We start from the raw sequence: 14,539 nt of genomic DNA on the forward strand, positions 1-14,539 counted from the left end.
TTCGTGAAAATCGTGACCATTGTCTATATTTTTGGTTTTTTTTTTTTTTCTTAAAATTAAGATATAACAATTGAGAATAATGATTGATGAACCCGGAAATTCTTCATATTTGTATTTCTTTTGTAATTCTACATTAATTCAGCTTTTTTAAAACCATCAAGCTAGTTTTACGTCAAAACTTATCCAAATTGTGCCCTTTTTTCTTCACTGCTAACATATACAAATGTTGAATATATAATATAGCAATCATAGATACAGTTATGAGATGAGTAAGATTTTTAAGTTTTACTACGTATAAGTAAAGTCGTGTACTAATTTGTATATTAAAACTGATTCTTTCATATTCAAAATTTAAATTAACATTATTTTTAATAAAATCTACTTTTTGATCAATTACATTATATTAGTGCACATATTAATATGTAGTTGTGCTTACAATTAGATTTTTTCAAAATTTTTGCACTTTTATTATTTTTTTTTAAGAAAAATGTAATCCATTATTAAAAAAAAAAAAATTTAACATGGATCTCATATTTATCGACCTTTTTCAATATAAGTCTACGAGCTTGCATATTTTTAAAATAAGTAATTCTACATATAGTGTTGAATATATAAATACCGTGCAATCACTTTGAAAAATAATAAGATTCACAATTAAAAAGTTATTTTTTTCATGTAGATCTCATATTAATTTATTTTTTTAAAAAGACTGTATGGTGCTTGCATAACTACAACTACAAATATCATTTATGTTTAAAAATATAAATACAATTTCTCATCACAAATTAATTACAATCGAATATGATTTTTATAGTTATAAGGTATACAAATTCTTTAAAATAAAATCCTGCTACTCTTCCTCCAGCATGTATTGCCCTAATGCAATTTCACTTTTTTTTTTTTTATCTATATTTTTTAAACATCTTTAAAATTTCTTTAAAAACTATACAAATATATTAGCAGTAACTTGTTTAAACATTTGAAAAAAATTAAAATATTAAAATACACTAACAGTCAAATTCTACGGGGGCAAAACCTCTGACAAACTAGTATTTTTATTAAAAAATATGTAAATAGAAGATTTACATTATATATATAATAAAAAAAGTTATTTTTTAATAATAAATCTTACTATTTTTATGACGAGAGTATGTACAGATATTCAAATTGTATCTAATATTATTTAATTATTTATCTAAATTTATCTTTTTAAAAAAATAGATATTAAAATAATATTTAATATATATTTTATTACATAAAAATGAAGTCGTATATTAATTTACATATCAATACTAATTTATTTATATTTAAAATTTAAATTAATATTATTTTTAATAAAATTTATTTTTTAATCAATCATATTAAATTAATATATATATTAATATACAGTTATTCTTATAATTAATATTTTCATTTGATATTACTAAAATTACTTGTTCAAATTTAATTCAGGAAAAAAAAGATAACATATTAAAAAAAAAAAATCCCCCGTTCAGATATTTATTTGCAGATTGTCGAACCTGATGCTTTGCTTTCAAGAACCTTCAAAAGCTATCAGATATTTTTAACCCACCAGATCCGTACCGGCAGCCGCTCGTCTACCTAAAATCTTTGGTACTCGCGTTCTTCCATGAAATATTTATTGAATTTCATTCAATAATCTAGATGGAAGAAAGTTATTTTTTAAATCCACATGTGCTTGAACGGCAGCGAGTATATCCTTCCTATACTCTCCAGTCTACTACCCTTTCATGGATCCAAAAACGTGGGAACGCTACCCTACCGAACTGCACACCCTCTATAAAGAACCACGAGAGTTTCCCATCCTCATCCTAGCTATTCATACTCGCATCAAAACCACCGGGCTGTTTACCGGCGGCTTCGGACGTGCTTTTCCGGTTGTCATGGACTCACACGTACCATCCCATCAAACTGGTTCATGGACCAACGAGAAGCACGTGCGCTTCTTGAACACCATGGAGGCCTCGTTTGTGCGTTCAATGTTTGAGAGCAACGATCGGAATGTTCTCCGTCTGGACCGTCACTTACCGGACAGCTCGGAGTCGACCTTAGATTCGAAGGCACAGAGGAGAGAAAAGCAGTACGGCACCTCCGGTAATGTTAACTGCTGCGATCTATCGTGCACCGGTGGTGCAAGTGGCGCATGTTCTTGTCGATGGGTTTTATGTGAAGTTGCTAACTAAAATTCTTTATTTGGTGCACATTTCTGTTTGTCTAGAAAGAACGAATCTTTATTACCATTTCGAGAGGTGAAGAACATTTTCCCGATGAAATATTAATGTTTTAAACTTGTAAAATTAATGGGTTTCGACATGCCAAACAAACACAACCGGCAGAAATATGGGTATTGTTGTCGAATATGCCTTGGGATATTTGTGACATTATGATATCCTTTTTGGTCTTATTCTCTCTGTGCTCTTTTCGGAGTTCTTTTGAGTCAATCACGTTAGTTATAATTTGTTTTGGTTTTCTTGCAGTAGGCGGGGGATCCAGAATAGACAGCCCTAGAGCTGACAAGAGACCAAGGACTAGAGTGTCATCCCGCCCCTGCAATCCATCAAAAGATCAGGTTGGTTACACATTTTTGTAATCAACATGTCGCAGTTTGTTATTTATAGGTTTTTTTATTTTGGACTGGGTGTGAAAGATGTGAACTTGTCTACGAATGCTTAATGGGCAGTGTAATTAAGAGTTTGAAGTACTCAACTACCCGATCCTGATTCTATAAATCTGAAGAAATTTAACCTGAACCCTCTCAGCTTATAGGTTCCTCTTCAACCCAAAAGTGCAGATCTTTGTGAGCTATTGATTACAATGAACGACCTGGTAGTCAAAAGCCTTTGATTTTATACGTTCTTCTGCTATATGTATACATGGGTTTATCATTACTTCCACGGCAAGGGAGAGGTCGCCGAAATTGCATCCTTTTTTTCTGGGTTATGTATTTCTTATCGGAGTCTGTTTGAGAAGGGTATAATGCAGTTGATCTTTATGATAGAATTAAAGATTTTTGTGTCCCAACAGGTGGTCCCGCAGCTGGAAAGTAAAACAGGTGGTGATCAAGATGGGACATGAGGGAGACCCTTTAATGTACCGGTGGCACCTGTCATCTGTGAAAGATTCTTTCTGTAGTAAATTTTTTCTTTTCTGCTGTGTTTTTTTTCACCCTTATCTCTATGGCTGGAAGGTTTGTGCATGGGAGCACCATTTTAGTGCACTTTAAAGGACTGAATGTGCTGTGCTAGTGGCCATTTTAGATATAGGTGTCACACCCATTTTGTATATTCTTCTGGATCGTCAATTTGGTTCAGTGCCACGGTGTGTTTTAGGTTGAAAAATAGTGTTTTCTTCTTTTTAGTATTCCTAGTAAAGTTTGCTATTAACTTGTTCCCTTTATGACCTTTGCTTTAAAGATTGTTTATATGAGATAGGTTGCTTAACTTGCTTTGGGTAGGGGTGTTTGGGAGTTGAATTTCGTGGTTATGCCTTTTGCGGAAGTAATTTTATAAAAATAAATTTATAAATTAAGAGAATTGGCTCAAGTGATAAAAGTCTTAGGTTGAGGGTATGTTTCTCATATATAAAGTTTAAATCTCCTTGAATTTTTTTTAAAAAAAAAATTAGAGGCCATCAAATTGAATGGTTTTTTTCTTGAATTATTTGAGATATATTTGTAAAAAATTCTTTGACGAGAGCTTGTGCATATTTAAGATTAGTCGGCACATTGATCTTGAATATTTAGTGTCAATAAAAAAATTAATAATTTGATATAGTGCGTTTATTTTTAAAATTATTTTTATGATAAAATATATTTATATTAATTTATAAATTTATTATAATGAAAAAAATTACAGCACTTCTCAATCAATAATTATTGTGAAATTTAGTGCATGGCCGAAGATGTTGTAAAAGGGGTAAAGGAGATAGGAGACAAGGACATGATCCAGACGGAGAGTTGTCATATCGATCTGTTGGTCAAATCACATTTTAATAATAAAGTTTGTTGTGCTATCCTTTCATGTTATATAATGCAATCCAGTCCAATGGATTTGTTTCCCTTTGAAGCTTATCTCTACACAAGAGAAGGTCAAGGGAAGATTTTTTTCTGTTTCCACCTTTTCTATTTTAAGAGTTTTACTATATACAAATACAGTTGTGCATTAATTTGTGTATCAATACTGATTTATTCATACTTAAAATTTAAATTAACATTATTTTTAATAAAATCTATTTTTTGACCAATCACATCACATTGGTGCACAGATTAGTGCACAATTATACTTGTAATTATATTTTTCTCTATTTTAATGTTAATATTTTGGTTTTTTTTCTTTCTCAAAGAGGACTTTATAGAGGGAAGTAGTGTCAATAAGTATAATTTATAACCACAAAAGGTAGATTACTCTGAAGTGATTTAGTATTTATTAGGCCTTGAGTTCGAATTTGAATATTCATTCACTTTTTATTATTAAGTTATAGATTGTTTTTAATGATGTAGACGTAAAATACGCAAGTGCTGTGGTTGTAAGCTCTTTAATAATGGATCAAACAAAAGAACCAATGGTTGTTAGACGAGAAAGATACCCCCACCTGTAAGCCTAAAGCTGTTTGCAAACTTTACTCAGCAAGAATTCAAAGACAGAAAATGAACAGATTAATGGAGAGCCCACGAAATGTGTTGGGTTGGATTTCTCTTTTCCAACCTTATAGTACCGTTGTATTCATTGTGAATTGGAATGAGAGTTGCCCAAACCATAAAGTAACGGATTAAAGTGTTGAAAATGATATCATTTTGGCGCCCTGGATCACGACAATGCTACACATAATGGACTGACTTTCATCCTCCTATTTTTGATGCAATCATGAAATTCCAAACTACTAAATGATGCAAGTCCCAGAATCGATACGTAAAGCTTTTTTAAAGTACTTGCAGAGATATCAAATTACTCATAATCGTGTTTGAAACACCAAATTGCAGTTAGATTTTACTGAACTGAAACTCTTACAACTGAAGATTCTAACTTCTCCCTAGTTAGTAGACAGTAAATTATTGTAACAATAAACCTATTACCCGGAATCAAACAGATCGAAACTCTACATCTGTGCTACTCTTTGAGCGCTTTCAGTAGCTTTAATACTTGAAGCATGGAAGGCCTGTTGGCAGGAATGTCAGACAGGCATACACAAGCAATCTGCAGCATTTGAAGCATCATCTGCTTTGAATCAGCATTAAGAACAACGGGATCAAGAACATCAATGGCCTGCCGGCGATTGATCTTTTGAAACACCCAACCGACCAGATTCCCGCCTTCAATCTCTTTAAAAACAGGTCCAGTTGGCTCTTTCCCGGTCACTAATTCAAGTAAAATTACCCCAAAACTGTAAACATCTCCCCTTGAAGTGGACCTTCCACTCTGCCCATACTCGGGAGGAATGTAGCCAAATGTTCCTGCAATATCAGTTGTAACATGAGTCTCACAAGCACTGATCAATCTTGCAAGCCCAAAGTCTGCAACCTTTGGTTCAAAGTCTTCATCGAGTAAGATGTTGCTGGCTTTAATATCCCTGTGAATTATATGGGGGACGAACCCATGGTGAAGAAACGCAAGCCCACGAGCAGCACCAGTTGCAATCTTGAAGCGTCTGTCCCAGTTGAGGATTTCAAGAGCCCCTGTCCGATTTCTCAGCCAAAGATCTAGGCTCCCATTGACCATATATTCATACACAAGGAGCTTCTCCTCCCCGATGGAGCAGTACCCAAGCAATTGGACGAGATTGTGGTGCTTAACCTTTCCCAAAGTTTCCATTTCAGCAATAAATTCCCGATTACCCTGTGTTTTAGCTTCGCTTAGCTTCTTAACAGCAACGGTTTTACCATTGGGCAAGGTTGCTTTGTATACAGTTCCAAAACCTCCATCTCCAATTATGTTTGTCTTGCAGAAATTGTTTGTGGCTTCAAGAATATCAACCAAGGTTAGTTTCAGGAGAGGCTGCTCAAACATGGCTATATTGATGCTCAAAGGTTCCTTTGATCTGCTGCTGCTTAAGAAATAGAGATTTTGACCTATAAAACTGTCTAATTTGCTTTCCTCGATCTCCTCAGGACCATTCTGCCAGCAGTTTCCAGGAATCCATCTCCGCATAGAAAAAACTACAGTGAGAGTGATGAGGGTAACTCCAACTACAATTCCAGCCAGCCCCCAGGCATTTAACGATGCTGACTTCTCAGAGCTTCTACTCTGGCAGTCCAAACCCATTATTCTACCACACAGGTTTTTGTTCCCCGCAAGTAGAATTCTTGATAGGTTCAGGCAAATACCGTTTCTGGGAACAGGCCCTTCCAATCTATTTTCCTCTAAATTCAGGAAAAACAGGTTCATTAGGCCGCATATTTTTTCTGGTATATGTCCAGAAAGCCTATTCCTCGAAAGATCAAAATACTCAAGTTGCACCAGATTCCCAAGGTCTGGTGGAATATACCCAGCAAACAAATTTCCATGTAGATCCAAACGTGTCAAGTAGGACAAATTGCCCAAAGATCTTGGCAACTCCCCACCAAAGAAATTATTACTGAAATTCATAGTTTCAATCTTCCAGGACATGGAATTGGAGAACAGCTCATCAACCTGACCAGAAAGCCTGTTCTGCTGAACATAAAGACCCACAAGGTTCAGCATGCTTGATAAAGATGCAGGAAGCTCACCACTGAGATCGTTAGAGCTCAAATCTAAGTGGGTCAGCTCTGTTAAGTTCCCCAAACTCATTGGAAGTGAGCCAGATAACTTATTACCAGTCAAGTTGAGCTTCACCAAACTACTCAAACGACCTAAGCTTCCAGGGATCATGCCTGTGAGCAGATTGTTTCCAAGATACAATCCTTGAAGCTTGAGGGTATCACCAAATTCCCGTGGAATGGAGCCAGTTAGTAAATTCCCTGACAAATCCAACGTTGTAAGGTTTGTTAAGCGAAAGAGGGATCTTGGAATTCCTCCAGAAAGCATGTTGTTGCTGATTAAAAGATCCACCACCACCAAACAGTTTCCCAACTCTTCAGGGATTGGGCCAGAAAATCCATTGAAAGACAGATCAAACACCCCGTGGTGTTGAACAAAGCTCAAATCAGGCATGGTGGCCTGACGAAAATACAAGGACGGATTTGAAGGAATGGACCCAGACAGATTGTTGTGAGAAAGGACCAGGCATTGCAGCTGAGCCAGGTTAGCAAGTTTCTCCGGAATAGAGCCATCAAGAAGATTGTTTCCAAGGTCCAAAGTCGTAAGTGAAGTGCAGTCTCCAAGCTCCGTTGGAATGTTCCCTTCCAGGAGATTCGAATTTAAATTAAGAACAGAAAGAGCTGTGAGATTTCCAAACTCCTTTGGTATACCGCCTCTCAACTGGTTATTACTGAGAACGAGCCTTTGCAAAGCAACTGCGCTGCCAATCTCCATAGGAAGAGAGCCCTCCAACAGATTATTCCCAGCAGAGAATTCCATCAAACTCGTTGAATTCCATAGATTCGCAGGTATTGTACCCGTGAAGTTATTGGAGTCAAGGTCAAGTACCATCAGTGGAAGCTCAAAAAGGTAGCCCGGTATCGAACCAACGATCTCATTATTCACCAAAACCAACTGGGTAAGATTCCTGCACTTCAGAAACGTGTTTTCAATCGTCCCTGACAGGAAATTACTATCAAGATCAATCTCTGTAAGCGATAACGCATTACACAACTCCTCTGGTATCGAACCCGTCAACAAGTTATTGCTCAAACTAAGATGGTTGAGCATAGAGAAATTCCCAATCTCGGGCGGGATTTCCCCGGTGAACTGATTGCTTGAAAGCAAAAGCGACTCCATCATTTCCCACTTTCCTAGCCAAGAAGGCAATGGCCCCGAAAGTTCATTCTTTTCAGCAGAAAATGTCAACATGGGGAGCTCAGATAGCTCCTCTGGCAATGACCCGGATAACGAATTAAACGAAAGCATCAAAGTTTTCAAGTTACTGCAGTTTCCAAGCTCGGCCGGAATGGACCCATTCAGCTCAGCAAATACGAGATTCAAAATACTCAAACTCTGCAACTTCCCAATAGACTTTGGTATTGAACACCTTAACGGGTTATATGAAAGGTCGAGTTTGCTGAGTGATTCTAACTGAGAAAATTCATCAGGCAATGGACCCGTTATTAAACAGGACGGTGAAAAAAAGTTTTCGAGCTTTTGCAGCTCGCCAATATCTTTAGGAACCTGGCCAGAAATCTTGTTAATTCCGATATAAAGGTCAGTGAGGTTCTTCAAGTAACGAATTTCCGGTGGGATTGTCCCAGAAAAGGAATTGTTCGATATGTCCAATGAAGTTAGAGACTGAAGATTCGTAAAAAGTATTGGTGGGAGAGAACCTGAGAGGAGATTGTTTCCAACGTCCAGGAACTGGAGCCGGGTCAAGCTCCCGATGTGGGGCGGGACGTTTCCGGTGAGTGCATTGCCGGAGAGGTCGAGGGTTCTCAGCTGGGTCAGTTCTCCAAGCTGTTCTGGGATTTTCCCAGTGAGAGAGTTGGGCCCGAGTTTGAGGGTCTGAAGCTGAGTTAACTCAGTGAGTTGAGGCGGGATCTCCCCGGACAACTCGTTGCCGCCTAGAGAGAGCTCTGTCAGGCTTTGAAGATTGGATATATGGGACGGGATTTTTCCGTAGAGGAAGTTGGAGGAGAGGTCGAGAGAAATGAGGCTGGAGAGAGAGAACAGAGAAGAAGGGAGTGGACCTTTGAGGGACCGTGTTGGAAGGGCGAGTTGGACGATTCGGCCAAGGTGGCAGGACACGCCGACCCAGTTGCAGTGAGGGGTAGATGGGTTCCATTGAAAAAGAACATGTGGGTCCTCAAGAGAGGTTTTGAAAGCCAGGAGAGCGTTTCTTTCTGGTATTTGTTCATTGCTGTTTGAAACGGCCAAAAGGAAATAATAGAGCACAAAGAGGGTGAGAATCTGAAGCTTGAAAGCCATAACTGTTAGGGTTTATCGTGTGAGGAAATTGACTTTTCTAACACACGAAGAAAGGAGTCCATCAATATAAAGAGAGGGATGGAGGTTGGGAAGCTTGAAGGCCATGGCCAATGCATTTCCGATTACACACACAAAATTAACGCAGGCGGAGAGGTACGGTGCTGAATGGGCCAAAAGAAGGTACATGTGTCAGAGAAGGGCACGCAGCTCACGTGACTTTGAGACGTTGCACCAATGTACCGGCAACTCAGCTTTTGATTCCGGAACCATTCCCCCCCCCCCAAAAAAACAAAAAAAAAACTAAAAGAAGGCCTTGCTATTTATCCTTTTAGACCAAAATCCATATAAAAAAAAAATTGTGATAGTGACAATAATGTAAATCCATCACCCAAACTGTATGTTGGAATCCTCCTCCCTTTTTTGGTTGTTTTTGATCTTTATAAATTTTGTTCGTGTGTTGGTTCATGAATGAATGAATACTCTGCATGATCACTCTCGTGACTTTTGCACTTTGCATGGTTCTAGCTTCGTGGTTGAGTGGAATGGAATCTCACAACCCTGCCACTATTTTATATGTTGAATGAAGACGAATATTATCCCATTAAAGTAGGAAAAATCCAGGGTGCATGGCCTGAGATGGAGAAATCAACCACATGTTTATATTTTTTGTGCCAATTTAGATTCAAAAGCCATTACATGCAGGTTGGATTGGCCTGATCCCATTTCTGCATATATATGCAGACAGTACTTCTTTGTTATGATCATAGCCAATGATTTTTGTTTCTTTTAATGTTAAGTTGTTCTTTCACCCTCAAGAATCACTCTGCTGATTCCCTTTTTAACCTCTATATCTTAAGGATATCTACCCCTCCAAAGGGGATGGAAGTTTTCTACCTCTAACAGTAACACACTCGATCATGTACAACATCTGGAGTACTCTTCAACCTTATACCTTCAATATCTGCCCATTGTCCAAGGACGTACGTACCCCACCTCCATTCCCATATGTGTGGGCACCATCTGTTAAGGGATCAATGAAGCTCATCTCCTCTTTGCTACTGGTGCCATGCTTTTCTTTAGTGCAATTCATGAGAGGTATCAGGTGCATATGTCTCCATATATGTAAGTATCCAAAAGTCAGCTTCAATGCCCATTAATAAACTGTAACGGCCAACCGCAACTCCCCAATATACAAGTACTTTGGACTATTAATGCGAATTGTCTGTCTATATTGACCATTCCTTTCCTTATCTTGACCCAAGTTTCACGAGACAATATTTTGATGATCGATCTTCTACTTATTTTTTTTATACTTTATTTTCGTGTAACCTATAATTAACTTTAATGAAACTAATGCATGCATGGTGCAACTTTTATTATCATCGTCGTCGTCATTATTATTATTACTAAGTTTATAATTGCCATGTGGTCCCGGATGATTCGGGTCACAAAAGCAAATGAAAAAGCAGCCATGCTTTTCGACGTTTAACGTGAGTTGTGTGAATGTCCCTGAGAATAATCTATTTTATTTTTTATTTTCCATTTTTTGAAAAAAAAAAAAGGCTTAATGCTAAGCATACAACTACAAAGATACAGTTGAGGGTGGAGAGAGTCTCGGGTATTATCTTTTATTTTTCTTTAAGTAAGTAAATTTTATTAAAATAAAAGATGATAATGGTGAGATTGCTCATGGTCTCTACCAAGCTCTACAAAGAATGTATCATCTTAAAAGATGTTCAGAAAGTAAGTTACCGTTGAAGACTGTATAAACGGGATGAACTGCACTCCTTTCTCTTATTTCTCATTGATAATGAAAATGCAACAAAAATTATAAAAATAAAAACAGTGCATAAATGCATTATTGGGCAGATGGGGACAGTGGTACAAAAGAGTGAGTTTGTATGCTGGTTGAAGAGCATGGATTATTTGAACTCTTGAGTCAAAATTGTTTATTGCGCATACAAAATCCAAAATTTATAAAAAGTAGCCCCTCCAGAATGGGGACCCCCCTAATCTCTGACACGTAAATACTTGATTTATTAGCTTCCATCATGCAAACATTATTTGGGCCCCAGTCAGACTCCAACATGCAAACATCTTAGTACAGTCAGACTCCGAGATGCAGATTTTTTTGGCCCCAGTTCCCCATGATTGATGAATTGACGAAAAAATCCTCACAAGTCACGGGGTTGGGATTTTAAAGAAGAAGGAGGGGAAGACTGAAACCAAGCAGATGCGGATGGATTGATACAGATGAGGGCTGTTTTCGTCATGATGACGGGTTTTTAAAGTTTTGATTCTTCAACTTCACTCTCAGAATGGGTCAGATATTTGATGAGACATGAGAAGCAGAAGAACCCGAAGGGGGTACTGTGGCCCAAGGCCTCAGCTGCTAGCTGTCTCTTCACATCGAGCAACCCATCAACGGCTTATCTCAGGTAAGTTTCAATTGCTTTTTTGAAAAATTTCTGGTAGAACCGTGGAAGTAATGGAAGGTAGTTCGTTTAAATTGAGAAAGTTTTTAAGTGATTTTTAATTAAAATTTAAAAATATGATGGAATGCTATTATAAGAAGATAAATATTTGATATTTACACAAATTTTAGACAAGTAAATATTTTATTTTATTACTGTTAAACTAATTGAATTGTTTTATTTAACATCAATATAACATATATTTGTTTTGCAAAAAAAGAAAAAAATAATAAAAAGAAGTGTAATACACTAAATAGAATTATTCTTTTTAAAATTTGTCTTTCCAAACGTATATTTTTTTATCCCAATCCAAAGGGTTAAACATTTGAAAAAAGATTGCTTGCTCTAACAACTATATTCCCAAGCCAAAGGGCATCGATGCGTGCACGCCTACTACAGATAGATGACAAACAAAAATGTGAAAAGAAGAACACAGGTCGAGCTCTGAAAATGAAGGAAGCTTTTTATGATGGCAAGTTCGGAACCGTGAAAACTGAAAAGTAAATGCCAAAAATGGAAGATTCATAAAGATACTTTGCGTGACTGAGCCAACCCAAATCTGCCAAGTGACTCCTGCTTTCTCTGCACTGAACCCCTCTCTCCCTCTCTCTCTCTTCTTAATACATAAGTGGTAACCAGAAAACTCTCAGTAGACAGCGGTAAGTGAACTGAACTGATACATGAAACAGATGTGGAGAGAGAGAGAGAGAGAGAGAGAGAGAGAGAGAGGCAAGATTCCTCCGTTGTTTGTTTCACGCTGGATTGAACTAGATATTTTTAGTCACTTTTTGTTTCTCTGAACTGTAATTAGTTGGACTGTAGTTATGTTGGGTGAAAATTACGCATAATGATAGGTATACTACAATACTACTACTCATTTATTATTATTTTTTATTTAATTTTTATTTTACTTAATAATTAAATAAGTGAATATTAGTAAAGTTTTATATTTTTAAAATTTTTTTTTAATGATTAAATATGTTAAAAAAATATTTAGAAGGAAATGATAAAAAAATTAAAAAAAAAAAATTGAAATGAACTTGAGTAGTAGTAGATAAATAGTACCCTAACACTACCTTAATATCATTAGACTCTCTTTGATAGATGAAGGGAGCACAATTCATTACAAATTAATTATTGTTATAACTCGTTATTTTTTGAACTTTTTTCATAAACTTTTTATATATAAAAAAAATTAAATTTATTTCGATCTACTTTTTACATTCAAACTTATTTTAATCTATTTTATATTTTCAAAATATCTCTCAAATTATTTAAATTCAAACACATATCTAAATTTATTTACATTCAAGTACATTTCAATACGAGTCACAAAATATTATTATTTACATATCAATTCAAATCATTTGAAATCACCAAACATCTATACATTCAAATGCAGCCTAATCAATTAATTGCGAGAGCATTTTTGGGCTGAATGCAACATAAAATTGAGATATAGCTATGTTCATTGTCTAAATTTGTTATAGTGAACCAAACGCAATGGAGCAAATGGAAAGCCTCGATTAAGTATTGAGCCCATTACTCAAGCTCTCACTACCCCCGTCTCTCTCAAGTTCTCTCTCTCCTCTAGTTGTCTCTCTTCAAAACATAGGACTAAGGCTGCTTTGGATACTGAGAGTGCCTTAGAGACTATCAACACTTTTCACTACTATTCATTACTTTATTATTATTTTTCATCTACTTTTATTACTATTTATTACTTTATTATTATTCACAATTCTTCTCAACACTTCTTAATATCCAAACCCACCAAGCCAAACCATCGGTCAAAACATAAAACTATTCCATTGCACATTACACATGCAGAGCCTTGGTCAACTACTCCATGTTGGGAGTTGTTCTGACACAGAGATGATTATAAATAAAGGAGAGACGAAATTTAACGTGATTTGGCAATTGTCTACGTCCACAGATGCTGTAATTTCACTATGAAAATAATTTTTACAGAAATCTCTCTCTGCTCACCCACTCTGTTTCTCTCTTCTGCACTCTGTCCGCTGCACTTCTCTCAACTGAGCTCTCTCCTATTTATATGAGAGAGCAGCCTACAATATTTTTCGGTGCAATCGGTGCCTAATATGACAAGGGGACAAACGGTGCATGACTCACCGTTTTCTCTTTTTATTTTATTTTTTATTTTTTGTCTTCATCCGCAACAATCTCCCACTTGGAGACAAATGAGTCTACATATCTTCATAGCAACTATCACAGCAATTTCAAGTCATGCCTTTAAGTACGGAGGCCAACTGAAGCTACATACAGCTTCAGTTTGTCAACAGTAACTACTTTTGTGAACATGTCTGCTGGGTTCTCTGTTCCTCGAATCTTCTCAAGTATCAGTTGTCCACTATCGAGAAGAGATCGGATAAAATGCTATCGCAACTGTATGTGTTTTGTTCTGGAATGAAAGGCTGGATTCTTTGCAAGAAAAATAGCACTCTGACTATCATTGTGCAGAATACCTTTTTCATTCTTCTTTCCCAATTCCTCCAAGAATGGCTGCAACCAAATCATTTCCTTCTCTACTTCAGTTATAGTAACGTATTCCACTTCTGTAGTCGAGAGAGCAACAATCTTCTATAACTTAGAAGCCCACGATACAGCTGTACCACCCAGCATATACACAAATCCAGTAGTACTTTTTATGCTGTCAACGTCACCTGCTAAATCAGCATCTACATATCCCTGTAGTTTTAAACCTGCTTTTGTAAAGCATAGTGACGTATCTGAAGAGCCTTGTAGATATCTTAAAATCCACTTGACTGCTTCCCAATGCTGCTTTCCTGGATTACTCATGTACCTAGGGCTGCAAATGAACAGAGTCGCTTGTGAACAATTCGAGATCGACTCGTATAAACTCGACTCAGACTCGGTTCATTTAATAAATGAGTTGTTCGTGAACATTAATATTGGTTCGAATATTAAACGAGCAAAACTCGTATAATCTTGACTCGATTCAATTTAGGCTCATGAACAATATTCGTATAAACTCGATTCGACTTGTTTTGAACTCGTCACAATACTCGTAAT

General features: G+C 36.5%; 2 protein-coding genes across 5 annotated transcripts; one reads left to right on the plus strand and one right to left on the minus strand.

Annotated features, from left to right (window-relative positions):
* Nucleotides 1-1,605: 1,605 nt before the first annotated feature.
* LOC122306891 lies at nucleotides 1,606-3,461 on the plus strand. Of its 4 annotated transcripts, none has more exons than XM_043119444.1 (3): nucleotides 1,606-2,115; nucleotides 2,502-2,590; nucleotides 3,028-3,461. In XM_043119444.1, the coding sequence occupies exons 1-3, from the start codon at nucleotides 1,752-1,754 to the stop codon at nucleotides 3,094-3,096; spliced, it is 522 nt and encodes a 173-aa protein (XP_042975378.1). In that variant the 5' UTR covers nucleotides 1,606-1,751; the 3' UTR covers nucleotides 3,097-3,461. The 4 variants fall into 4 exon arrangements, with proteins under 4 accessions (XP_042975378.1, XP_042975380.1, XP_042975376.1 ...); XM_043119446.1 differs by having other exon boundaries at nucleotides 1,634-2,115; nucleotides 3,046-3,461; XM_043119442.1 differs by having other exon boundaries at nucleotides 1,643-2,115; nucleotides 2,499-2,590.
* A 1,462-nt stretch (nucleotides 3,462-4,923) lies between these two features.
* On the minus strand, nucleotides 4,924-9,263 carry LOC122308212 (leucine-rich repeat receptor protein kinase EMS1-like). The gene has a single exon (XM_043121406.1). The coding sequence runs from the start codon at nucleotides 9,009-9,011 to the stop codon at nucleotides 5,127-5,129; it is 3,885 nt and encodes a 1,294-aa protein (XP_042977340.1). The 5' UTR covers nucleotides 9,012-9,263; the 3' UTR covers nucleotides 4,924-5,126.
* Nucleotides 9,264-14,539: the final 5,276 nt, after the last annotated feature.

The sequence above is a fragment of the Carya illinoinensis genome, chromosome 4, assembly GCF_018687715.1.
Source record: "Carya illinoinensis cultivar Pawnee chromosome 4, C.illinoinensisPawnee_v1, whole genome shotgun sequence".
NCBI classification, from domain to species: domain Eukaryota; kingdom Viridiplantae; phylum Streptophyta; class Magnoliopsida; order Fagales; family Juglandaceae; genus Carya; species Carya illinoinensis.